This window comes from Notolepis coatsorum (assembly GCF_963971535.1).
Source record: "Notolepis coatsorum genome assembly, contig: SUPER_15_unloc_1, whole genome shotgun sequence".
Classification (NCBI taxonomy): domain Eukaryota; kingdom Metazoa; phylum Chordata; class Actinopteri; order Aulopiformes; family Paralepididae; genus Notolepis; species Notolepis coatsorum.
In genome coordinates this window covers 886,889-912,234 of record NW_028174866.1, presented here as the reverse complement: position 1 = coordinate 912,234, position 25,346 = coordinate 886,889, and the positions used below count along the sequence as shown (strand labels likewise).

Genomic DNA, 25,346 nt, shown 5'->3' with positions numbered 1-25,346 from the left:
GGGTCGCACAAATCAAACTGGAGAATTATAAATGAGGAGCAGGCGACATGTAGGAACCTATAGTAGCTGACTCCCACCTAAAACGACAATATACTACCTTACCACACCGTATGTGAATACTGAATACTTCATCAGATCATCTTTGACTTTGACTCTTTGACTTTGATATGTAGCATTTATTGATTATAGATTATATATTGCATATATTTAGCATTTCGTTTTTTTTTTTAGATTATAGATTTACCGGTAGATTTAGATTATATATTGTAACTATATTTATTGTAGGGCAAATATAACTGAGAGAGGGCACACATACCCTCATCTCGCACCTTGCTGCCCATGTGCGCATGTCCAGAGTTAATGACTGTATATTGTATATTGTTTACACTGCCTTTTTATTCTATTTTTACTTCTCAACTGTACTATAATTCTGTGACTATGTCTTCTACTACCTGTGTGCCTCCCCTCCCTCATGCATTTCCCCCAAGGGGATCAATAAAGGAATATCTTATCTTATGATGTATTATGTCATGTCTCTTGCTCTCATTTATAATTCTCCATGTCATGCAATTTGGTGGTCATCTAAGACTGAGTTCTGCTCGCACCTGTAGACAATCTTCCCTGGATGGAACCCAACGTACTTTGTCTCTCACCCGCAGGTCCTCCCTGGCCGACACCTGGTACTCCATGTCCTATCTCTACTACAGCCCCATAGGAACCCTGACGGCCATCGCTGTGGGACTGGTAGTCAGTCTCTTCTCAGGTAGTTATAGCCAGGTCATCGTTTGGTTACCTCTAAATCATGAACTAATATAATTTTAGTACAACAACTTCACAATTTTTTTTCTTCTTATGCCGCTGAATAAACCACAAAAACGCAACAATCCAGTGTTCAGGTATATCTGTTCCTTTTATCGTGTAACTACCCTGGTTGCCTCTCTGGATGTGCGTTGTTCACATAGCTTGATTGATTGATTGAAAACTTTATTAACAGATTGCAGAATGGGTACAGTACAGTACAGCTCAATACATACAATTGTTAAGGGGATGCAGACCAGAGAAAGACTTTCGTCTTGTTTACATCAGGGTCCCCCATTTTCAATTCATCATAACATATATGACATACATGACATACAGATAGACAGTACTGCTACATCTATACATTTATGACATATCAGATTTGCAAATACTGCTCCTCCTAGCTTTATTTTTTATATTCATTCATTCATTCATTGTGTATTTCAGGGGGCATGAAGCTGCAGTTGGAGTCGAGGCTAACGTTGTTGAAAGAAGACCTGACTTCTTACTTTCTATACAGGTTCTTGAAAGACAGGGTAAGTGGCTGGCGCAGCACTGAACCAATGTCAGACTCCTGATCTGTTGTAAGGGCTCTGCTGTCGTGCCTCAGGCTGCAGCTGGTGAACTCCTTACAGCCCATTATATCCAGCAGTCAAAGGAGCTCAAACTAATGTTGCTGTAAGGCCTTTTGGCACAGGCCGTTCCGTTTTTATTTGAATTATAACCTGTGGGTCATCATTACACAAAGGGTGTAAACTCACTCATTATAATAAAAGGGTGTAAGCTCACTCATGGGACAGTGGCTCAGGAGGTAGAGCAGTCGTCTGGCAATCCGGAGGTTCCCGGTTCGATTCCCGCTCCTCCTGGGCAGCGTGTCGATGTGTCCTTGAGCAAGACACTTAACCCCTAATTGCTCCCCCGATGAGCAGGTTGGCACCTTGCATGGTCGCCTCCGCCGTCGGTGTGTGAATGGGTAATATGTAAGTAACAAATTGTAAAGCGCTTTGGATAAAAGTGCTATATAAAAAAGCAGCCATTTACCATTATAATAAGAGCATAAACTCACTCATTAGAATACAATAATAATAATATCTTAAAGGGGAACTATCTTATAAATGGCCTTTTTCAGTGTTTAGCATTGTTTCCTAGCTATGTGGACTTATATTAATATGATCTATGTCTCTAATTCTCATATTGGCGCATTCTTCCAATTCTCCTCTCACAATATTCACCCTCACTGAACTGAGTCGTCTGAACATGTGCTGATCTGTGATGTCAGAGAGACACCGCTGCATGTTAATGTTCAGGCCCCACAGTGGTTGGAGCCCAGGCTCAAAACGGCTTAAGATCTTCAGGTAGAAAAATGCTGTTTTTGAGGACTTGATTAGAAATACAAAACAATGGCGGTTAGGTGGCCGAGCGGAGATTGCGTTCGTCACCAGCCCCGGAGCTGAGCTGGATTTGCCTGTTCGAATCCAGCTCACAGCTCCGGGGTTGTCACCAGCTTGGCTGGCCGTCTGCACTGATACAATTGGCTGTATCAGAGGGTGGGAGAAGCTGGCGGGGTGGGTCCGGGTCGTTGTAAACAGCGACTCCTACAGTTCGGTCGGGGCGCCTGCTAAGCGCGGATTGGACGTGAGGGGGATAGTGTGGTCCTCCCACACGCTACGCCCTCTCAATGAGAATCCGCGCTGCCAGGTGAAAAGAAGCGGTGATTGGCTGGACGTGTGTCGGAGGAAGCACGTGGTAGCCTCCACTCTCCCAGATGATCTGACTGTGGGGGGTAAGTGCGCAGCGACCAGGAAGGGACTGGGAATTGGCATACGACTAACATTGGGATGGGAGAAAATCGGAGGAAAATGGAGGGGGAAAAAGACCAATAAAAAAAAATATATACAAAACAATGAATTAAAAAAAATAAAAAATTACAGAGGTGTTCTATAAACTCACAGGAATTGTGTAAAAGTGCCCAAATAGTAAGTAAGTAAGTAAGTAAGTATTTATAAAGCACCTTTCATACATGTCATGTAGCTCAAAGTGCTGTACACAATTATAGGCATATATAACGATAAAAGCAATAAAGTCATAGTGATCAGTTAAGATCAATGTTAAAAAAAAATAATAATAATAATAATAGTAACGTAAAAATGAAAATAACGTAAAAACAGTCATTTGCTTACCAGTTTGGGAGAACAGGTCCGCACAAACATTTCCGCTCAGTGGCAACCGGAAGTGCACTAAACCAATGCACTTGTATGGTAGGTAGCAATGTTTAGGTCTTATAACGCTAGTGTAGTTACGTTTTTATCAGTGGTCATAGTTGGGTCCATAGTGCTTTACCAAGTCCCATGGATCCATCAGTGGCCGTGTATTGTGTGCGTATGTACCCGTTCGCTCATGTGGTCAGTGGCCAGAGTTGGGTCCACAGGACTTATCCAAGTCCCATGGACCCATCAGTGGCCGCGTCTTGTGGTAGAAAGAAAGAAAAAGAAAAACGTATAAAGAAAACAGTCTAAAGTTTGAAAGTTTGGGAGGTCCGCAAAAACACGCCTTCAGCTCAGAAGCTGAGGCGTGTCAAAAACGTTTGAAAAACTGGAGGCGTGTCTCCTATTGTGAAAGAAATAGTAAAATAGTTCCCCTTTAAATTTATATAGCGCCTTTCAGGAGACCCAAGGTGCTTAAGAGGGGGGGGGGGGGCAGCTAAGGGAGGGGAACAGGGAACAACGTGACAACAAAATAATAATCAAAAGGAAAGAAAGAAATAAAGGAAATCAGGCAGTCATTTACAAACTTGGTGAAGAGGTGGGTTTCGAGTTGGGATTTGAAGGAGTGCAGGGATGTAGCACTATACGGATGTTTGGGGGGAGTGAGTTCCAGAGGGTGTAAACTCACTCATTAGAATAAAAGGGTGTAAACTCACTCATTAGAATAAAAGGGTGTAAACTCACTCATTATAATAAGAGCATAAACTCACTCATTATAATAAGAGCATAAACTCACTCATTAGAATACAAGGGAGCAGGGAGGAACCACATGGAATCCGATTTAGATTAGGGTTGGGCGATATATCTAGAATTGATTGTTTATTGTCTAATGTTATCTGTGCTATGGTTATGTGATTATTATAACAAATTAAAAAAATAACATATATATATATACTGTGAATTATAATTCTGTTTAAATTATATTGATACATAATTAAAGTCTAATTTATCACATTACGCCTGGAATATTTGAAAATGTGAATTGAACATTTGTTTCATTGTGATATTGGATTACACACTTTTAAATACCATGACCATCAAATGGATTTTCTAACATGTGATTTCCCATACAACACTTATGATGTTGTGCATATTGTTTTATTGAAAAGAAAATTATAATAAAAACATCTGAATATCATATTTCTCTTTCCATATTGCCCAGGCATAGTTTAGGCAGCCCTGAGAAAAACTCTGTGCCAGAGTTAAAATATCAGATTGTTTTCTTTTGCACCCGTTAAACCAGCATTAGTAGCGTTGAATTTGACTTGTGCTACTGCTCTGTGACGTTCCTCTGCAGGTGGTGATGAGGAGACCGCAGGACCTCGAGGACCTCGCGGAGAACACATGCGGGAACAACAATCCCGCCTTCTGCAATATTGAGATGGACTTTACAAAAAGCAGCGTTCCCTCTTGAGCTGCATCAGATGAGAAGTCTGTTGTAATATTTTCTTGTAAAACTTAAAAGGAACACGCCAACATTATGGAAAGACTCACCATCTTCTCCAGAGTCAGACGAGAAGCGGGAGGCGTCTATTCGAAAGGCAACCGGTTCGTACGTTTTGCGAATCCGATTGGCCACCGAACGTTTCTGGTCATGTGACATGTGCGCCCCAATCGCGTGACGACGCGCCCATTTCCGCCTCGACCAGCAGCAAACTACCTAACGCCTAGTTTATCACTGGTTAAGCTTATAGGCGACTCTTTCGAAGTTGGTTAAGGTTAGAGTTTTGGAATCAGGGCTGGCGTTCTATCGCCCTGCTCTAAGACAAACTCTAACCTTAACCAACTTCGAAAGAGTGCCTAAGCTTAACCGGCGAAAGAACTTGCCGTCACACGATTGGTGCGACCAGAAACAGCAGTGGCCAATCAGAGCGCAAAACGCGAACGCGGAAGCATGAACCGGTTGCCTTTCGAATAGACGCTACCGGGAGAGGCGTTTTTGGCATAAAGCTAATAGGCTAGCTGGTCCATATCCGCTTCATTCATTTGTGCTAAGCTAGGCTAGCTTTCTACTGAATTCACAGAGGAAACTGGTATCCATGTTCTTGTCTGACTCCGGAGAAGACGGTAAGTGTGTTTCCCATAATGTCAGCGTGTTCCTTTAACTTGAAGTGTTACTCATACAGCATATTATGACACATAATAATAATTCTATACAAACATGAATACACGTTACATCATAATCTGGACAACGATTTAATTGAAAGCCACTTGAATGGAAAGGTGAGGACAAACTAATGAAAGCAAAAAGTAAGAGGCTTCAAGTTTCAAAATTAAGGCCCCGTTTAGACGGAAACGCTAGCAGGTGAATCCGCAAAAATATTTTTGCGGATGTGCCTTTCGTTCATACGTAAACGGCGTTTTTACGGGGTGAAACCGCAAAAAAGTGAGACTACCTTCCAGGGTGGAATTCCTAGAAACGCAAAAGCTTTGCGATCTCGTCTAAACTATCAAAACGTATAAATCTGTTAAAACGATGACGAAAGGTTTGTCACGGCTCTGGTCGCGCGTACTGCTTACGTCACAGGTAGCAGGTATGCGCCAGTAGCCGAGACGTAAACAAAGCAAGTATGTCTGACTATATCAACGGAGATCACCTGAAGGCTACATTGGCAGTACTTTTAACCCTTTCACTGCCACACGACAGAAGGTTACCCCTTTACTATCACACAACCGGCTGTCGTGTGGCAGTGAAAGGGTTAAATACACAAGAATCTGTCCCGCGGCGTGAATGGACCCACTGTCTGTGAGTGACTCTGCTTTGGTGCAATCACATTCCCCATCCACAGTCTGCGAATCAGAGGCAGAGTAGGGCGGGTCTTCACAGCACGTCATGTGACATATGCGCCAATCGTGTGACAGCGGGTCTCCGTCGTTACAGCGTCGTCTGCACGGAGAATTCCACTCCAAAACGCTCGTCTAAACGTAAAATTAAAAGTGAAACCACAAGATGACTTTTGCGGTTTCTGTTCACAAAACGCTAGTCTAAACGGGGCCTAAAGCTCTCCCTTTTGCCTTTTCATTGATGTCTGGCTTCCAACGTTGTCATTTATTTCGTATTAGTAGTGTGGGCCTTTTTGAAAGCCCGCATTATTTCCACAGCTTGTAAAGAACATTACAATCGGAACAAAACAAAACATGCGACGATACCCACAATGTGCAAAACCTCCGGGGTTTGAATTCATTCAGGGCTTAAATGGCTATTAACAATCTGAATCAGAATGAGGTTTATTCTACAAGCAAAGTATATACTCATACAAGGAATTTGGCTTGGCGCTTGCTCGTACAAAAATGACAAAACACATCTGGAATAATATAAAAGGGAATATAGAAATAGACATTTCTAATTTGAAAATCTAAAATGCTAAACAAGCAGATGTAGATACAAGGAAGTGTATATATTCAACAAAGTTGTACTTGGTTCATACTTTTTACGATGTAAGCAATTTTCTGATGTGGTTATGATGCAAGAATAGTGCATAATTGCTTATCATATTTACCTCATGGGTAAAGTAGCCTACCAATGTTTTATAGGGTCTGATTAGGAGGAATCAGATCTCTGCTACCCTATATTCCAGTACAAGGCAGTCCAATAACAGCTCTCATTGTATACAGAATAATGTATTACAACAGGGACGTTGGGTGTTTTAAATAAACATTAAAAAAAACCATCATATTTTGTTGCTCCTTCTTCCTATATTTCCTCAATTATAATAAAACACAAGATACTTGTGCCCCAATGATATATATATATATAGAGAGAGAGAGAATTATAGGTATTTAAGGTAATCTAATATTTAGGCACATTTTACAATTAGCCCACACATGAGAACTATACTACTGGCATTTTCCATTATACTAACTAATAAATCATTTTGTGATATAAAAATAATTCTGATGTTTAAGGTATGATTAGGCTACAAAAACGAAAGCATATTCTGAGGCGGCTGGGTGGCGCAGCGGACTAAGCGCTCGTCACCAACGCGAGAGACACTGGTATCGAATCCGGCTGTCCGCATTGGCTCCGGCTTGGCCGGCCGTCATACTGGCAGAGTCAGCGGGAGGGAAGCCGGTGGGGTGGTATTCTGGTCGTTGTAAACAGCGACTCCTACAGGTCGGTCAGGGCGCCTGCACAGCGGGGGAGGGAGATGGTGAGGGTAGTGTGACCTCCCACACGTTACACCTCACCAATGAGAGTCCACGCTGGCAGGTGAAAAGATGCTGCTGGCTGTCTCCTATGTCTCGGAGGAAGCATCCGATAGACTTCAGGGCTCCCTAGACCTACCAGTGGGGGGGCACATGCGAGCAACGACCAGGAAGGGGAGGGGGGGAATTGGCATAACGACTAAATTGGGATGGGAGAAAAACAGGAGAAAAAGTGGATCAAAATCAAATCAAACTAAAGCATATTCTAAAGTAAGTAACAGCAAGTAACACATTTCCCCATCTCCATTTGGCACCCTTAGTGGACGGATATTAAACTTCCCTTGTTAGGCAAGCTTAAAGGAAAACTGCAACATTTTGGGAAATTTGCCATCTACCCTGGAGTTAGACAAGAAGACGCGTACCTTTTTCTTCTCTGTGCATGCAGTAGGAGTAGGAAGACGTTGGGAACTAGGCTAATGGAGGAACCTACTTCCAGTGACTGACGCTAAACTAGGCTAACGGTGCGCGTCTTCCTACTCCTACTGCATGCACAGAGAAGAAAAAAGGTATGCATCTTCTTGTCTAACTCCAGGGTAGATGGCAAATAAGCTAATTTCCCAAAATGTTGGAGATTTCCTTTAAAATCACGAACAACAAGAAAAAGACATCTAATTTCAAAGGAAGATGTGGATCTTTCAGAAAGACGAGAGGAAACCATGTCGTCTACAAGCCACAGTTTGACAGACAACGTTTGGTTATCCGTCAGTTGTTGACTAGTAGAATAGACCAAACTCACCAGCCACGGCCAAATCAAAGAATTTTCACTCCTCTATACTGTAAGAGGATTAGGGACGTGACAAATAATAAAACTTGGGAGATATACTACCAATTGGCCAGTGGCTGGTGTTCACGTCTCACCCTCTCTCTGCACGCCTTTATTTCTACTGGTCATAATAGCGCTTCTTCATGGCTCGGTATTTCCTCAGGAAGTAGAGCGCCTCCAGCTCCTTGATGACAAAGTCTCCTCGGCCCACCAGTGTTTTGATCTTCTCAGGGTCCGTCACGTCTTTGTTCTTCATGAAGGCCGACTTTAGGCGTTCCCTGAAGTAGGCCGCTCCTTTGGGGTACTCCCGTCCAAGATACAGCAACTGTCATGGAAGAGAAACAAGAGTTTGGTGATGTATATTGGTACATAAATGTGGCAGCCCTCCAGGATGCCTGAATACTTTCCACACAACAAATTCGTGTTTTTCCGCGTCTCCGATTGGCCACGCGCGTTTCTGGTCATGTATAGAATAGAATAGACTTTTAATTGTCATTGCACAGTATACAACAAAATTTCAGGGGAGCTCCCACAGACCGTAGTACATATATACATACATGAACACATAACACATATAACACAGTACATAACAGAATATTTTAAATAATAAAGTGCATAATGGGTGGTAATCGGAGATTATCAAGTGCAGTGGTAAGTGCATGGTGCACGTGAGGGGACAGTCAATGAGCGTTTAACAGTCTGACTGCTTGGGGGAAAAAGCTGTTCTTAAATCATGTACTCTTGGCATGTATGGACCGGTATCTCCTCCCTGAGGGAAGGAGCTGGAAGAGGTGATGTGCTGCGGGGTGCGACTGGTCCTTGATGATACACTTGGAGCGGTGGAGGCAGCGGGAGGTGAAGACGGAGGTGATGTTTGGTAGAGGAGTCCCGACGATCCGATGTGACATGTGCGGCAATCGTGGGACCGCAAGTTTTTGGACGGTTAAGCTTAGGGCCTTAGGCGACTCTTTCGAAGTTGGTTACGGTTAGAGTTTGTCTTAGAGCAGGGCGATATAGAACGCCTGCCCTGATTCCAAACTCTAACCTTAACCAACTGCGAAAACTAAGGCGTTAGGTAGTTTGCAGGCTGTTAGACGCGGAAATAGGCGCATAACTTGCCGTCCCACGATTGGCGCACACGTCACATGACCAGAAACGCGCGTGGCCAATCAGAGCGCAAAACTCGAACGCGGAAACACGAATTTGTTGTGGAAAGCATAGACGCCTCCAGGATATCAGACTAGCCAACCACAATGGATTTCACTCACACTCACACACACACACCAGGGTTTCCGTTAGAAAAAATTGTTGCCGGTCTCCGTGACCTGCAAGATTTCAATCTACCGGACAAATGAGATTAATTCCGGTCATAGTTTATTGAGCTTTAAAACAATTGATAGGCAGGCTATATAAAGAATGTCATCCTCAAGGCATGTAGATTTATTTATTTACTAGGCTACTTTTGCGTATACAGTCATTAATATATTCCAAATAAAATAAGTCCCTTGATACTCCGTGCTGCTGCTGACTTGAAATAAAATAGACCGCGTATGTGGGCAGTCGGTCTGACACTAAACAGCAGTCTGTTATAATCACATTTTTATGAGCTAACGAATTCCGTTATATTGGACATTTGTATTAATTATATCAAGCGAAGAACTGAGAAATTTTGCAGAGAGAGACGGCAACATTATCGTGGGTTTGCGTGATGTATATCTCCACCTCCCAACGACTTGGTGCTGGTCATAATGTCCGGTGAAAACAACTCCCTCCCAAGCACAACTTGACCACCCGAACCGTACCAAAACAGGCCAAAATTAAATAGCCCATGCGACGAACGATTCATTACATTCGTTTCATCGTTGCTCCACCAAGCAGCCGGTCCAACAATGAAAGCTGTTATCAGCGCGAGCCGGCCGCAGTTAGTTTGCAAGAAGCATCCAGCTGCAGACCCGCAGAGCAGCTTTCCAGGTCTGGGGACCGCACTGTGCCAGCAAAGCTGGTGGGTTCTGTGGGTCTGCAGCTGCATGCCTTCCGCAAATCCAGCAGCAAGCTCTCGCTGAGAGAAGCAACGACAACAAACGCAATGATTGTTTCGTTCATCGCATAGGCCACCCAACTCCAGCCCATCCAAATACAATTCAAATAATCAAACTGTGCCCAGAGGGAACTATTTTCACCGGACACTATGACCGGAGAGATTAAATATGTCGGACTTCAACAGATTTTGCCGGTCAAATACCGGTAATTACCGGCTAACGGAAACGCTGACACACACACACACAACCTTAGAGCCAGAAGAAAACACTCAATAGACACTAGACACCACCACTGCTATAGAAAACTTGTTTGTGTGTGATTGTAATTGTAAACTCGACTTACAGTTTTGTAAAGCTTGATAACATCAACCTTATAAGGGTTGGTCATGATGTCACAAGCGGGTAGACACTGTCCAACAACACTGCTGAAATCACAAGACAATGAAATACAGCAGTACATTTACATTTAGTCATTTAGCTGATGCTTTTATCCAAAGTTCTGTACGACAAGTCATCAGGAAGGGCACAACTCTATCAGCTGAGTTTGATTGATTGATTGATTGATTGATTGAAAACTTTATTAACAGATTGCAGAATGGGTACAATACAGTACAGCTCAATACACACAATTGTTAAGGGGATGCAGACCAGAGAAAGACTTTCGTCTTGTTTACATCAGGGTCCCCCATTTTCATTTCATCAGGACATATATGACATACATGACATACAGATATTCAGTACTGCTACATCTATACATTTATGACATACCAGATTTGCAAATACAGTACTGTTTGTGATACAGAAGGAGTCAAGAAAAGGGAGTATATACATTTGACATAGAAACTGTACATTGGAGGAGGTTGGGTGGGGTTGTGTGGGGGGGGTTGGGTACATTGGGATATTGTCAACCATACTGGGTAATTTACATTGGAGGTGGTTGGGGGGGGGGGAACACTGTATAAACAAGCAAAACTGTACATTGAGGGGGGGGGGGGAGACACTGTACAAACAAGCAAAATTGTACATTGGACTATTGACAAAACCATACTAGGTAAATGACTGTACATTGGAGGGGGTTGGGTTAGGACAATTACAGGGGCCAGTTTTGAATTGCAGTCTCCCGTAGGTGTCCCTTGAGAGTGGTTTTGAAAGTGGGTAGTGATCCACATTCCTTTACAGCTTTGGGTAGGGCGTTCCACATTGATGTGGCATAATTGCGAAACGTGTTTAGTCCCTTATTTGAGCCGAATCTGGGTTTAACATGATTTGTGGCGCTCCCTCTGGTGTTGTGATCGTGGTATTCACTGACCTAAGCCATCCTAGGTTGTCAAAGTGGGCAGGGGTGAGGTGGGTTCTAGGAGTAAGGTCAAGCAGTAGTCTGACCAGTTTGTTTTGAGATGTTTGTAATTTTGTTTTTAGCGCCTTTGAGGTGCTTTGGTACCATGAGGTGCAAGCATAGTCGTAGTACCCTTGAATGAGTGCTCCTGCCAGAGTCTTCAGGGTATTCTTGTTTACCAGAGAGGAGATCCGGTACAAGAATCGAGTTTGTTGGTTGACTTTTTTTATTACACTGGATGCCATTTTGTCACAGGAGAGATTAGCCTCTAGGATGGAACCCAGGTAGGTAATTTCATCTTTCCTTGTGACAATATTGTCACCCACTGTAACTGAGAAGCCGTCGGGCTTGCTGAGTTTGTTATTTGAACCGAAGAGAATGGACTCTGTTTTGCCCATGTGTAATGATAGTTTGTTATCCGCGAGCCATATGCAGATTTTGCCTAGTTCCGAGCTGAGGGTTTTTTCAACCTGTAACTTGTTCTTGTCAGAGACCAGCAGGGCTGAGTCGTCCGCAAACAGGAACAAGTTGCAGTCACAAGCTGACGACATATCATTTGCATAAATTAGGAACAGTAGCGGTCCTAGTATGCTTCCTTGTGGAACACCACAGCTCACTGTGAGGGGGGGGGATAGGGTACCGTTTACCTCCACCATCTGTTCCCTCCCCTCAAGGTAGGATTGCATCCAGCTCACTGATAAACTATCAAAACCAATTGCTTTTAGCTTGTCAATCAGAATGGAGTGATTGACAGTGTCGAAGGCCTTTTGTAGGTCCAGCATGACCATGCCGCAGTATTTGCCCGCGTCCACCTCTTGTTTGATGTGGTCATTCAAATAGAGAAGGCATGTGTCAGTGGAGTGGGATGTTCTGAAGCCAGATTGGAATTCGTAGATTAGATTTTTTTCCGCTAGGTACTTTTCGACCTGTTCGTAGACTATTTTTTCCATGACTTTCGAGATGGAGGTGAGAATAGAAACAGGGCGGTAGTTGCCTGGGTCTAATTTACTGCCCTTTTTGTGCAGAGGGGTCACCCTCGCAATTTTGGGTCCTTGGGGGCGTGTCCCTGTTTTATGGAGAGGTTTATTATGTGTGTGATGACTGGGGTGATGGCGGCTGCTGAGTCTCTGAGGAATTTGGAGGGGATGTTGTCATGGCCAGTGGCCTTGTTAGGTTGGAGGGCGCTCAGTTTATTGAGTACCTCATCTGTTGTTACCATTTCCAGTTTGAAGTCGTCTTTGTGGACCCCTAGGTTTTTGTAGTAAGCTACTATGTGTTCTACCCCATAAAGCCCTGAGTGGGAGGGTAGTTTGTTTACCAGTGTTGTGGCTATGTTTGTGAAGAAAGTGTTTAAGTAATTGGCTACATCCAGCTTGTCTGTGATGAGCGTGTTGTCCGTTTTTATGTTTATGTTTGAGAATCTGGTTTTAAGTTTTTTTACTGCATCCTAGTTGATTATTGAGTAATTTCCAAAGTTCACATGGTTTGTTTTTGTTTTCCTCAGTTTTGTCATTGATGAAATTCTTTTTTGCAGTTTTGATCATGGAGTTTACGTCGTTTCTTAGTCTGTTTCTTTCTAGTTTGAGTTCAGTCACGTGTGCTTGGAGTTCACTGCTCGTGCTTTTGGTAAGCTTTGACTGACTTTTTCGAAACTCAGAGCATTTTTTGTCTCTGGTTTTCATAGCAGCCAGTATTTCGGAGTGCATCCACGGCTCAGCGCGATTTTTTACCCTGGTGGTTCTTAGGGGGGCCATGTCGTTTAGTATTGTTGAAAATTTGGTTTTGAAACCAAGCCATGTTTCTTCAACCAGTGTACCATTGAGTTCATCTGACCAGTCCAGACCCTCCAGTTCAAGGTTAAAGGCCTCGCTAGAGTAGGTTTTGAGGTCTCTAGATGTGACTGTTTTGTGGCAGCCTGCCTTTTGTTTTAGCTTTTTGCGAGTACAGAATATCATATAATGATCACTTAACCCGCATGCTATAACCCCTTTATTGGAGATCTTGGACTTGTCGGAGGTCAGAATGAGGTCAATGGACGCCTAACAATGTTCATCAAAGTGTTGAGTGTTACAGTGTAGGTTAGTTTATTAGGACAAGTGCATGACAGTAAGGTTAGTTAGGGTTCGTTTTTTTTTAAGATAATGATTGAAGAACTGCCGACAACGTGTGTGTGTGTGTGTGTGTGTGTGTGTGTGTGTGTGTGTGTGTGTGTGTGTGTGTGTGTGTGTGTGTGTGTGTGTGTGTGTGTGTGTGTGTGTGTGTGAATGAGAGAGAGGGGTGTTAAGTGAGCTGAGGTTATGCTCTATAGTTCTACGATTAGCTGATTAACTTTACCTGGTCAACAGTTATCTTGTTGACGTTAGCATCAGGTCACCCCGGCAGATTCAAGCACTCTGACCAGAAATAAACGTTGCACCGACGAAATTACATGTGTTTTGTTGAGCAGATATGCACAGCCAGCGGTGTGTGGACAGATACATAATAAAGGTTGTGTACTTCACTTCGCCCTTCCGCGTCGCGTCTTCTTCTTCTTCAGTGGTTTAATGGCAGATCGCGACCACAAAAGGTATGTCTTCTTCTTCTTCTTCTTTGGAATTAATGTCGGGTCGAACTCGCAATCACAAAAAAGGTGTATACCGCCACCCATATATATCTATGCCGCCACCTACTGTACATCCCAGCAACTGGCCGGATAAACAATGGCGCTGAGAGGAACATCAGTGGCCAATCAGATCGCGCAAACCGAGATTACAAACATCTCAAAACAAACTGGTCAGACTACTTCTTGACCTGACTCCTAGAACCCACCTCACCCCTGCCCACTTTGACAACCTAGGATGGCTTAGAGTAGACGACAGAGTACAGCAACTTGCAATGGGCCTGGTCTACAAGATACACTACACGACCAAGGTACCCATGTACACGTCAAAATACTTCCCAAAGGTCAGTGAATTCCACGACCACAACACCAGAGGGAGCTCCACAAATCATGTTCAACCCAGATTCGGCTCAAACAAGGGACTAAACACGTTTCGCAATTATGCCACAACAATGTGGAACGCCCTACCCACAGCTGTAAAGGAATGTGAATCCCTACCCTCTCAAAGAGCACCTACGGGAGGCTGCAATTCGAAACTGGCCCCGGTAAATGTCCCACCACAGTGCACATTTTGTAAAATATTAATAGTTAAGTAAAAAAAAAAAAATTATAAAATCTTTGAAATGTGTTCTTTCACTTAAATTATAACTGAAAAATACAAGTTTCAACACCCCCCCCCCCTGGGTCTCAGGAGGATATACCTACAGATTCTATTGTTCTGTTATTGTAAGATTTTCTTTTTATACTGTGAATTGTAGGGCTGACCCCTATTAGTCGAATAGTCGACTAATCGATCAAAAGGAGCCATAGTCGACTGCCAACCTTAGTCGAATGCAAAAGAATTAAAATTAAAAAAAGTATTATAATTTTTATTTTTGTTATCATTCTTTCCAAAATAAAAGAGGCCTAGAAGCGTGTCTAACGCTAATGGCACACATACCAGAGGCTAACTGCCTACGAAAACAGGCACAGAGGCACTGAAAGAGGATTTCACCCGTCTAATGAACACACTAGACTAGACAAATATCAAGATGTATCCATCAGTGGACCCATTGCATGCTTTTGCAGAGGACAAGAGGCCTTCAGTCGACTCCTTCAGACATTAAGCACCCCCCACAGCCCAAATGGAATGATAAAAAATAACTAATAGTCGACTATCGGCTCATTTTGTCGACTACAAGTCGACTATACAAATCCTTAGTCAGGGACAGCCCTAGTGAATTCACAATTCTGTTGAAATGATTAAAGTCAGATTTATCACAAAACGACTTCTAAAATATTCAAGAATGTGCATTGAAAATTAAGTTTAATCCTGATACTGTATCACACTTCCCCATTGTTCAATATGATGAACATCAATCGGATTATCTAACATGTGATTTGCCATACTCTTATCATGATATACTGTGTACTGTTATAGGGAAAAAGTCCATCTGAACATAGTGATATTTCTTTCTTCCCATATTGTCTAGTCATAGATTAGGCAGTCCTGAGAAAATCTAATCTGTGCCAGTTATAAATCAGTTTTTTTGTTTTGTGTCTGTATACACCCAGCAATAGTAGCATTGAAGGCATATCATGCACTTCAACCCCTCCACACTTGGAGGTCAGTGCTCTCAGAATAGGACAACACACAGTTCTATAATAATAATAAAACGTTATTTGTAGAGCACCTTTCATACAGAAACGGCAGCTCAAAGTGCTTCACAACAGAAAAAAGACAGGCATAAAATGAGCACATAAAGTGCAGACATATAAAATCAGTTTTTCACATTAGGATCTAACATCCCAACAGGCCACCTTGTTTATGGTTTGATTCGGTTCTATCATGGGTCAATTCTTCACAACTGAACCCAAAGCAGATACTGGAGCACACAAATCACTTTAATGATCAGGTACAAACAAACAGGTTAACGTTTTCAACGCACACAGCGTCTCCTTCAGAATCAATCAACAGTAATAATGGCATAGAAAGGACCAATTATAAACCCTGCTCCACTGGTTAATGGGGGTGGGAGGGAACCAACCAACCAATAAAGCACTAGCTTGACAGCCCTCATTCAATAAGGGAGGGGCTATGAAACAACAACCATCACCGCATTACACATAACAAGAATCCAAATGTAATAATCAACATCTTAAACTTCATCACATATTCCTCTTTTTGGGACATAGTTTACAGATAACAAGATATGCTTAGTTCTTCATTAACCCTTTCACTGCCATGCGACAGGTTAGCCCTTTACTATCACACAACCAACGGCGATGCTCCATCATTAGCGTCATTAGCTCCGCATCCGCGGAGCTAATGATGCTAATGATGGAGCATCGCCGTCGGTTGTGTGATAGTAAAGGGCTAACCTTCTGTATCGTCACAGTGAAAGGGTTAACCGGCTGTCGTGTGGCAGTGAAAGGGTTAAGTCCAAAAAGCCCCTCGTCAACAATTTATTTACAATAACTGTTACAATATTATTATCTCTGGGAGGGAGAAAGTCATGCAGTAACCCAAAATCTGAGGGATGCAGGGAAGCCATGTTTGTAGTCCATGTTTTGATTGAGCATAGTGTCTTGCTGTTGTGTGTAGTCCATGTTTTGATTGCGAATAGCAGCCTTGTGTTCAGCAATCCTAGTTTTTAAGAGGATGTTTGTTCTGGCCTACATGGACCATGATGGACATTTCAGAACGGAGGCAGCGTGGGCGGTACTGCAGTTAATGAACCAGTTATGGCTGTATATTCCTTTACCTGTGCGTGGGTGAAAAGGTAAGTCTGATAAATTGGAGAAGTGGGTATAGCCTACAGTGGCCACATCTATATAATCCAGGTGGTGGAGGGGGCAACCATGTGTGTTTGTATTGTTTTCTTTTGGGGGGGGGTCATTGCACTGTGAAAAAGTCCGTCTTTTGAGTGGCCGAGATCTTCTGAAAGAAATAAGCGCAAATCCCTTTGTTTGTAAGATGTGCCTGAGTGTCTTGATTTCACCTGCGATGAGAGACCTCAGTAAAGAAACAGAGGTGTGGTGCGGGCGAGCGCTTCTATCTAACAAGGAGGCCGGCTCTTTCCACTCTCGTCTTCTGGACTGTCCAACGGTCACGAATTGTTATACTAACCAACAAATAATTTTGTGATGTAAAAAATACAGATGTTTAAGGCTACGAAAACAAACAAAGCTAAGCATATTTTTTTAAGCAACAGTTGACACATTTCCCATCTCCCTTTGGCACCCTTAATGGACGGATATTACATTTCCCTTTTTAGACGAGCTTAAATCATGAATAAAAAAAGAAAAAGAAAAACTATTTTATATTTTAGAAAATAAAAGGACTTCCGAACGTTTGGTTATCTTGTCCGTGTGACTGGTAGAGTAGACAAACCATACAGTACTACCATTTGTCCAGTGTTCATTTATCCCCCTCTCTGCACGCCTTTATTCCTTTGTGTCATAATAGCGCTTCTTTATGGCTCTGTATTTCCTCAGGAAAGAGAGTGCAGACATTTCTTTGATGACAAAGTCTCCTCGGCCCACCAGTTTTTTGATCTTCTCAGGGTCCGTCACGTCTTTGTTCTTCATGAAGGCCGACTTTAGGCGTTCCCTGAAGTAGGCCGCTCCTTTGGGGTACTCCCGTCCAAGATACAGCAACTGTCATGGAAGAGAAACAAGAGTTTGGTGATGTGTATTGGTACATAAATGTGGCAGCCCTCCAGGATGCCAGACTAGCCAACCACAATGGATTTCCCAAGGTGATTGCTTGATTTATTGAAAACTTTATTAACAGATTGCAGAATGGACATACAATACAGTACGGCTCAACACACAATACGTTTTCAGTTGAAAACACACGTTTAGCAATTATGCCACAATAATGTGGAACGCCCTACCCACAGCCGTAAAGGAATGTGAATCCCTACCCTCCTTCAAGTTTGCACAGCCAACACATGATATATCATCGGAAAGCTACGGTTGTCCTCTGTAAGGAACAAACACAGACTCAATAGAGTGACATATATTATATAGTGTATATTGTATAGTATTAGAGGAATCAAGCTAAACCTAATGTGCACTAAAGTGTACAAAAATTAATTGATGGGTCTCAGGAGGATATATTGCCAAAACCTATGGGTGGCTGCAATTAGAAACTGGCCCCGGTAAATGTCAACCCCCCCCCCCCCCCCCCCTCAATGTACAGTTTCTTCCCTTTCGGATGTATATTTTTTTATGATCAATTTGTCTTACACAGTACCATATATTTGTATGTCTTATATGTCATAAATGTCTTGATGAATTGAAAATGGAGGTCCATTATGTAAACAAGACCAAGACGAAAATATTTTTCTAGACTTCGTCCTCTTAGCATGAATGAATGAAAACTTTATTTAACAGATTGCAGAATGGGTACAATACAGTATGGCTCAATACACACAATTGTTAAGGGGATGCAGACCAGAGAAAGTCTTTCGTCTTGTTTACATCAGGGTCCCCCATTTTCAATTCATAGTTAATTCATTAGCAGTTGTTAGTAGTATTGAGCTGTACTGTATAAGGTACCCATTCTACGATCTGTTAATAAAGTTTTCAATCAATCAATCAGTCTTGCAGTCTTGAGGAAAATCATGCGTGTGTGTGTGCGACAGTAATAGTACATTTGACTTACAGTTTTGTAAAGGTGGATAACCGCACCCTTATAAGGATTGCTCATGATGTCAAGAGCGTCTGGAGTCGGTAGACAGTGTCCAACACACTGCTGAGAGACAAGGACGACAAGGACATATAGCATGTTAGACAGGGGGGGGGGGGGGGTAAGTTAGCTGTTCTGATTAAAGTTACATAACAACTAGTTAACAGTAAGCTTGTTAACGTTAGCTTCAAGTAACCCGGCAATCAAGTAGTGATGTGACGTTTGAAGCGAGGCATCGATTGATTGATTGAAAAGTTTATTAACAGATTGCAGAATGGGTACAGTACAGCTCAGTGCATACAATTGTTAAGGGGATGCAGACCAGAGAAAGACTTTCGTCTTGTTTACATTACATCAGGGTCCCCCATTTTCAATTCATCATGACATACATGACATACAGATAGACACTACAGTACTGCTACATCTATACATTTATGACATACCAGATTTGCACATACAGTAGTCAGTACTGTTTGTGATACAAAAAGAGTCCAGAAAAGAGTGTATATATATACACGATGCTTGAATCAAGGTCAATGACAATCAATAAATGTTGCACTGAATTCGAAATTACATGTGTTTTGTTGAGCAGATATTCCAAAGCAAGCAGTGTATGGAAAGATGAATATAAAGGTTATGTATATCTCACTTACTTCGCCCTTCCCTTTGTGACCAGCGAGCTAGTAGCTGCGACTAATATACGCGTCCATTTCCGTCGGTGCTGTAAATACAGTAAGCGTTCGTAGCCGCAGTTTGCGGAGACGCTCTCGCGATTGGGCGCACATGTCACATGACCAGAAACAGAAACGTCAGTGGCCAATCAGAGAGCGTCTCCACAAACTGCGGCTACGAAAGAAAATAACGCATACAGCGTCTCTTCTTCTTCTTACTCTTCTTCTACTTCTTCTTCTTCTTCTTCTTCTTCTTTTTCTTTTTCTTTTTCTTTTTCTTTTTCTTTTTCTTTCTTCTTCTTCTTCTTCTTCTTCTTCTTCTTCTTCTTCTTCTTCTTCTTCTTCTTCTTCTTCTTCTTCTTCTTCTTCTTCTTCTTCTTCTTCTTCTTCTTCTTTTTCTTTTTCTTTTTCTTTTTCTTTTTCTTCTTCTTCTTCTTCTTCTTCTTCTTCTTCTTCTTCTTCTTCTTCTTCTTCTTCTTCTTCTTCTTCTTCTTCTTCTTCTTCTTCTTCTTCTTCTTCTTCTTCTTCTTCTTCTTCTTCTTCTTCTTCTTCTTCTTCTTCTATGTCCGACAGTCTGGACGTTAGGGCGCATTACTGCCACCCACCGTTCAACAGAACCAGGCCAGTATACTATTATTATGAAGACAATACACAACTATTCTTCAAAAGGCTTGACGGTTCTTGCCCTGACGAAACACATATTTAAAATCAAAAGAAATATCAGCTAGGTCTTTTAACAGTTGTTCTCTCTCTCTACTTAGTATGTTTACATTATAACATAAACAATGGCCGCCGTAAATCGTTTGGAGACGTCGTAAATAAAAACAGATCATTTGCGCATGCGTGGCTGTTCCCATGGTTACTTTGTGACGCTAGAAACAGAGCTGTTCATATCCAGAAGATGGTGAGATAATTTTTCTGCCAGACATTACAACAACTGCATTTTTGACCAAAGGTTTAACATTTTAACATTAAGGTTAATTCGTCGCGTTAACGTGCCCGTCAGATTATTTACCTCAGAGTTAGAGTCTTAACTTTAGCCATTTCATAAATCCTGTTAGAAACACACAGACAGAACGGAATTACACGTTGCCAAGCAAAGCTAACATAAACTTTAGCTTATTGATAGAAGGTTCCGTTAAAAACAGTAGGTTAGTGTTAGTGAGCTGCCTTGGTTATTTTCTTTAAAGGGGCAGTTCACAGAAAACAACGCCGATTTATTTGACACATAATCGTACACATAAATTACTTATGCCTACCCCAAGGCTCTGAACTGTTCATTTAGTTCGACAGTTATTGAGAGTTGCAAATGTAGGCCATCATTTTGTTTCTTCTACCCATGTAAAGCGTCTTTGAGCATCTGGAAAAGCGCTATATAAAATATATGTATTATTATTATTATTATTATTATTATTATTATTATTATTATATATGTGAGATTATGTGCAAAATAAATCGGCGTTGTCTTTCGGTGAAATGTCCCTTTCATTCCCTTGCTCTGATTTTTCTAATTCCTTATCTTGTCAGTTGAAATGACTGCATCCTCTTAACTTCTCATTCTTATCTTTCGTCTCTCCCCTCCCCATGAAAGCCACCCAAGAAAGAAAAGAAGGCATGAGTTAATGACTGTGGCACAAGTCAACCATAGGGCTTGAAACAAACACAATTAATCACACGGCTGATTATCTTATAGCTTGTGGTTGTCGGTACATGGCATCTGACCATGTGTCTACTTGCCATTTTAGCAGGTAACCAACCAACCTGTATTCAATCAACTACTTTATTGGCTACTATATTTGGTGAAATCCTACGTCACTGTGGCCAGTTGATAAAACAAAGTTAGTTTCATGCCCTGAATACAAACGCACACAGTCGGTAGTCAAAGCTCAGAACCCATGGGCTATATAGGTGTTACGGTAGATACAGCGTAGCCCTATCTGTATCATTATATACATATACTATATATACAGTAGTCAGTATAGTCACACAAACAACCTGCTCTCTCAGGGGCTTGCGGTTCCTCTAACAATCTTGTTTTTGCCAGCAGTGAGATGTTGCTCTTTTCTGTGATCGACACTGACTGACTCTTTTTTATTCGGTTCTCAGTCGGCCAAAAAAGCAGCAGCTAAACCAAACAAGGCGGTCAGGGAGAAGCTGAAGAAAGAGGCGGATGAGAAGAGACAACGGGAGGAAGGTGATTCATACATTTAGTTTCTGTCGGGGTTGAGCTGCGTGCGTAAAACAAACTACCGTTCATTTGCACATGATAAGAGCATTCTTTCTCAAACTGTTATCATTGTTATTACTACTATACTACATTTAAGAAGGATTCAATGTCCCTGATGAGATGACATCGCTGGTGGTGGCCATATTCAAACTAACATATACATAATATCAAAACTAAATTAATTAACCATTTCCCGTTTTTGGACGTGTGTGAGATTATGTGCAAAATAAATCTGCATCGTTTTTTTTGGGTGAAGTGCCCCTTTAAGTATCTTAATGTAGGAGTGCTGATCTGGGACCGGATTGGCTCATAAATCATAGTGAATGGACTGCATCTTTATAGCACTTTTATCCAAAGGGCTTTACAACTTATGCCTCATATTTGACCCATATTCACATACTCACACACTCACACACTCACACACTCACACACACTCACACACTCACACACTCACACACTCACACACCGACGGTGGAGGCGACCTGCTCATCGGGACCAGTTACGGGGTTCAGTGTCTCGCTCAAGGACACATCGACACGCTGCCTGGGAGGAGCCGGAATCAAACCGTGAACCTCTGGATTACCAGACGACCGCTCTACCTCCTGCACCAATGTTGCCCCCAATGTGTGTGTGTGTGTGTGTGTGTGTGTGTGTGTGTGTGTGTGTGTGTGTGTGTGTGTGTGTGTGTGTGTGTGTGTGTGTGTGCTCGTGTGTGTGTGTGTGTGTGTGTGCGTGTGTGTGTGTGTGTGTGTGTGTTTGTGTGTGTGTGTGTGTGTGTGTATGTGTGTGTGTGTGTGTGTGTGTATGTGTGTGTGGTGTATAAAGCCACGTAAATGCCCAAAACCCCCACCCCCTCCTAATAGACAGTCTCCTCCCCACCGCATGTATATATTCCCTCCCCACCGTATGTATATTTCCCTCCCACCCACCCACCCCCTCCTAATGTACAGTCCCCTCCCCATCATATGTATATACTCTGTCAGGATCTAGGGGTAACAGACAACAGTACTGTATATTTGAATACCGTTTATGTCACAAATGTATCAGTACTAAATACCTATATGTCCCTATGCCATAAATGTCATGTATGTTGTGTATGTCATAAATGTCAATATGAATTGAAAATGGGGGACCCTGATGTAAACAAGATGAAAGTCTTTCTCTGGTCTGCATCCCCTTAACAATTGTGTGTATTGAGCCGTACTGTATTGTACCCATTCTGCAATCTGTTAAATAAAGTTTTCATTCATTCATTCATTAATTCATTCATTCATTCATTCATTCATTCATTCATTCATTCATTCATTCATTCATTCATTCATTCATGTGACCTGAACACTGGTCCTGGATCAGTGCTCCTAGGACCAGAGGTGTAGTGCTTGTTGTGTTTGACCCTGTAGAGGAGGCTCGGCGGCAGCTGGAGAAAGAAGAGCGAGAGAGGTCGGAGAGAGAGGAGAAGAAGAAGGAGGAGGAACAGGGGCTGGAGCTGAAGGTACACCGACTTTTAATGGTAGAAGAAGAAGAAGAAGCCATGGTGCAAATTCTTCCCCGTTATTAACCCCTTCACTGCCACACACGACAGCCGGTTAACCCTTTCTTTCACTGTGACAATACAGAAGGTTAGCCCTTTACTATCACACAACCGACGGCGATGCTCCATCATTAGCATCATTAGCTCCGTATTTTTACGGAGCTAATGATGCTAATGATGGAGCATCGCCGTCGGTTGTGTGATAGTAAAGGGCTAACCTTCTGTCGTGTGGCAGTGAAAGGGTTTTAAAAGGAAATCTATTGGCACAGCAGCTTTCAATACCATGCGCAACTAAGTCACAATTTTAGGCTTCTCACAGCTCTTTTCTTGATGTGTTATTATAGGCCATTTTGGTGTTGTTGTTGTTGTTGTTGTTGTTGTTGTAGCGTATGTAGGCCTATTTGTTATGATGTTTGTGACAGATCTTGTCGCTCCATACTAGTATTGGAAGCTGCTGTGTCAATAGATTTGAAAGTTAGATTTGTTTAAGTTAGGTTTTCAGGAGCTCAGTCTACTCTAGTCTTGTATAAATACTCTTAAGAATGACCAGCCACCACTATGCTACTCAAATTCTCTTACATGTTGATTTGACACTAAAAATACAGAAAAGTATTGGAGCGATAAATCAACAATTTGGAGAGGGGAAAAAAAGAGCTTGGGAAAGAATGCAATCTTAAAATGGAAAATTAATTCCTGTACCATTCTATTGTGCTGTGTGGCAGGACAGTGAGCGCAGAGAGGATGAGCTGAATGAACTTCGCCATCTACTGGAGGAAAACCAGAATGCAGTGACCAAATGGAAACTTGACACCAGGGAAAAAGCCAAGGTGTGTGTGTGTGTGTGTGTGTGTGTGTGTGTGTGTGTGTGTGTGTGTGTGTGTGTGTGTGTGTGTGTGTGTGGTGTGTGTGTGTGTGTGTGTGTGTGTGTGTGTGTGTGTGTGTGTGTGTGTGTGTGTGTGTGTGTGTGTGTGTAGGTGTGTGTGTGTGTGTGTGTGTGTGTGTGTGTGAGAGAGAGAGACTGACTCCGTGTTGTCTGTGGACAGTAGAAGATGTTATAGAAGCTGAGTGATCATGTGACCCATGTGTGCAGTGGGACAGATGTTACGGTGTCCAGATGTTATAGAAGCTGAGTGATCATGTGACCCATGTGTGCAGTGGGACAGATATATGCGGTGTGACGGCAGCCCAGACCCCGCGGTGCAGCCGGAGATCAACACCTACATCAGTCTGTGGAGAGACGACCCTGGGGTCAACGTCACACTTCTACTAAAGCAGTCTGCCCTCGCTCTAAAGGTGTGATACGTACCTGTCTGTGTGTCTGTCTGTCTGTCTGTCTGTCTGTCTGTCTGTCTGTCTGTCTGTCTGTCTGTCTGTCTGTCTGTCTGTCTGTCTGTCTGTCTGTCTGTCTGTCTGTCTGTCTGTCTGTCTGTGTGTCTGTCTGTCTGTGTGTCTGTCTGTCTGTCTGTCTGTCTGTCTGTCTGTCTGTCTGTCTGTCTGTCTGTCTGTCTGTCTGTCTGTCTGTCTGTCTGTCTGTCTGTCTGTCTGTCTGTCTGTGTGTCTGTCTGTCTGTGTGTCTGTCTGTCTGTCTGTCTGTCTGTCTGTGTGTCTGTCTGTCTGTCTGTCTGTCTGTCTGTCTGTCTGTCTGTCTGTCTGTCTGTCTGTCTGTCTGTCTTTCTGTCTATCTGTGTGTGTGTCTGTCTGTCTGTCTGTCTGTCTGTCTGTCTGTCTGTCTGTCTGTCTGTCTGTCTGTCTGTCTGTCTGTCTGTCTGTCTGTCTGTCTGTCTGTCGTGTGTTTGTCTGTCTGTCTGTCTGTCTGTCTGTCTGTCTGTGTGTGTGTGTCTGTGTGTCTGTGTGTCTGTCTGTCTGTCTGTCTGTCTGTCTGTCTGTCTGTCTGTCTGTCTGTCTGTCTGTCTGTCTGTCTGTCTGTCTGTCTGTCTGTCTGTCTGTCTGTCTATGTGTGTGTCTGTCTGTGTGTCTGTCTGTGTGTCTGTCTGTGTGTGTGTGTGTGCATGTGTATTAGGGGTGAGAGAAAATCAATATAGCAATATATTGCAAAAAAAAAAGCTTGAGTCTGTCAACGGTTTAGAATATGTTAAGCAATCGATTTCACAAATCGATTTGAAAAACATATTTTATGATAAATATATAACTCATAAATGTTCAAACAAGCTTACATGTAACATCGGGTTATTTGTGATACTATGTCATGTAGCCTATGCAATTCCAAAGTTCTTTCA

At 42.5% G+C, this 25,346-nt stretch overlaps 3 protein-coding genes and 1 long non-coding RNA gene across 5 annotated transcripts in view; 2 read left to right on the top strand and 2 right to left on the bottom strand.

Annotated features, from left to right (window-relative positions):
* Positions 1-4,476, top strand: part of slc5a8 (solute carrier family 5 member 8) — a gene marked incomplete at both ends in the record, with an annotated part of 32,406 nt that extends 27,930 nt beyond the window's left edge. The window contains 3 exons of the mRNA XM_084338441.1: positions 660-763; positions 1,246-1,334; positions 4,360-4,476. Coding sequence (XP_084194567.1) covers positions 660-763; positions 1,246-1,334; positions 4,360-4,476 — 310 coding nt within the window. The remainder of the gene's footprint in view (positions 1-659; positions 764-1,245; positions 1,335-4,359) is intronic.
* A 675-nt stretch (positions 4,477-5,151) lies between these two features.
* On the bottom strand, positions 5,152-13,926 carry LOC311242262 (LYR motif-containing protein 5A-like). Of its 2 annotated transcripts, none has more exons than XM_084338466.1 (3): positions 13,741-13,926; positions 10,414-10,495; positions 5,152-8,356 (listed from the first exon to the last, which is right to left on the bottom strand). In XM_084338466.1, the coding sequence occupies exons 2-3, from the start codon at positions 10,456-10,458 to the stop codon at positions 8,150-8,152; spliced, it is 252 nt and encodes an 83-aa protein (XP_084194592.1). In that variant the 5' UTR covers positions 10,459-10,495; positions 13,741-13,926; the 3' UTR covers positions 5,152-8,149. The 2 variants fall into 2 exon arrangements, with proteins under 2 accessions (XP_084194592.1, XP_084194593.1); XM_084338467.1 differs by having other exon boundaries at positions 10,414-10,492.
* A 3,579-nt stretch (positions 13,927-17,505) lies between these two features.
* Positions 17,506-19,378, bottom strand: LOC311242264. Its single transcript, XR_014620605.1, has 4 exons — positions 19,334-19,378; positions 18,657-18,746; positions 17,914-17,972; positions 17,506-17,644 (listed from the first exon to the last, which is right to left on the bottom strand). It is a non-coding gene; the product is annotated as an uncharacterized lncRNA (long non-coding RNA).
* A 758-nt stretch (positions 19,379-20,136) lies between these two features.
* dnai7 (dynein axonemal intermediate chain 7) overlaps positions 20,137-25,346 on the top strand; it is a gene marked incomplete at both ends in the record, with an annotated part of 28,737 nt that continues 23,527 nt past the window's right edge. The window contains 5 exon segments of the mRNA XM_084338440.1: positions 20,137-20,145; positions 21,458-21,545; positions 22,979-23,070; positions 23,832-23,936; positions 24,265-24,402. Coding sequence (XP_084194566.1) covers positions 20,137-20,145; positions 21,458-21,545; positions 22,979-23,070; positions 23,832-23,936; positions 24,265-24,402 — 432 coding nt within the window.

Bases quoted from the DNA above. Each gene is read 5' to 3' on its own strand.
- LOC311242262 (XM_084338466.1), bottom strand. From the start codon at position 10,458: ATGACCAACCCTTATAAGGTTGATGTTATCAAGCTTTACAAAACT. The intron at 8,357-10,413 runs GTAAGTCGAGTT...CTTCCATGACAG, and splicing joins TTATCAAGCTTTACAAAACT to TTGCTGTATCTTGGACGGGA.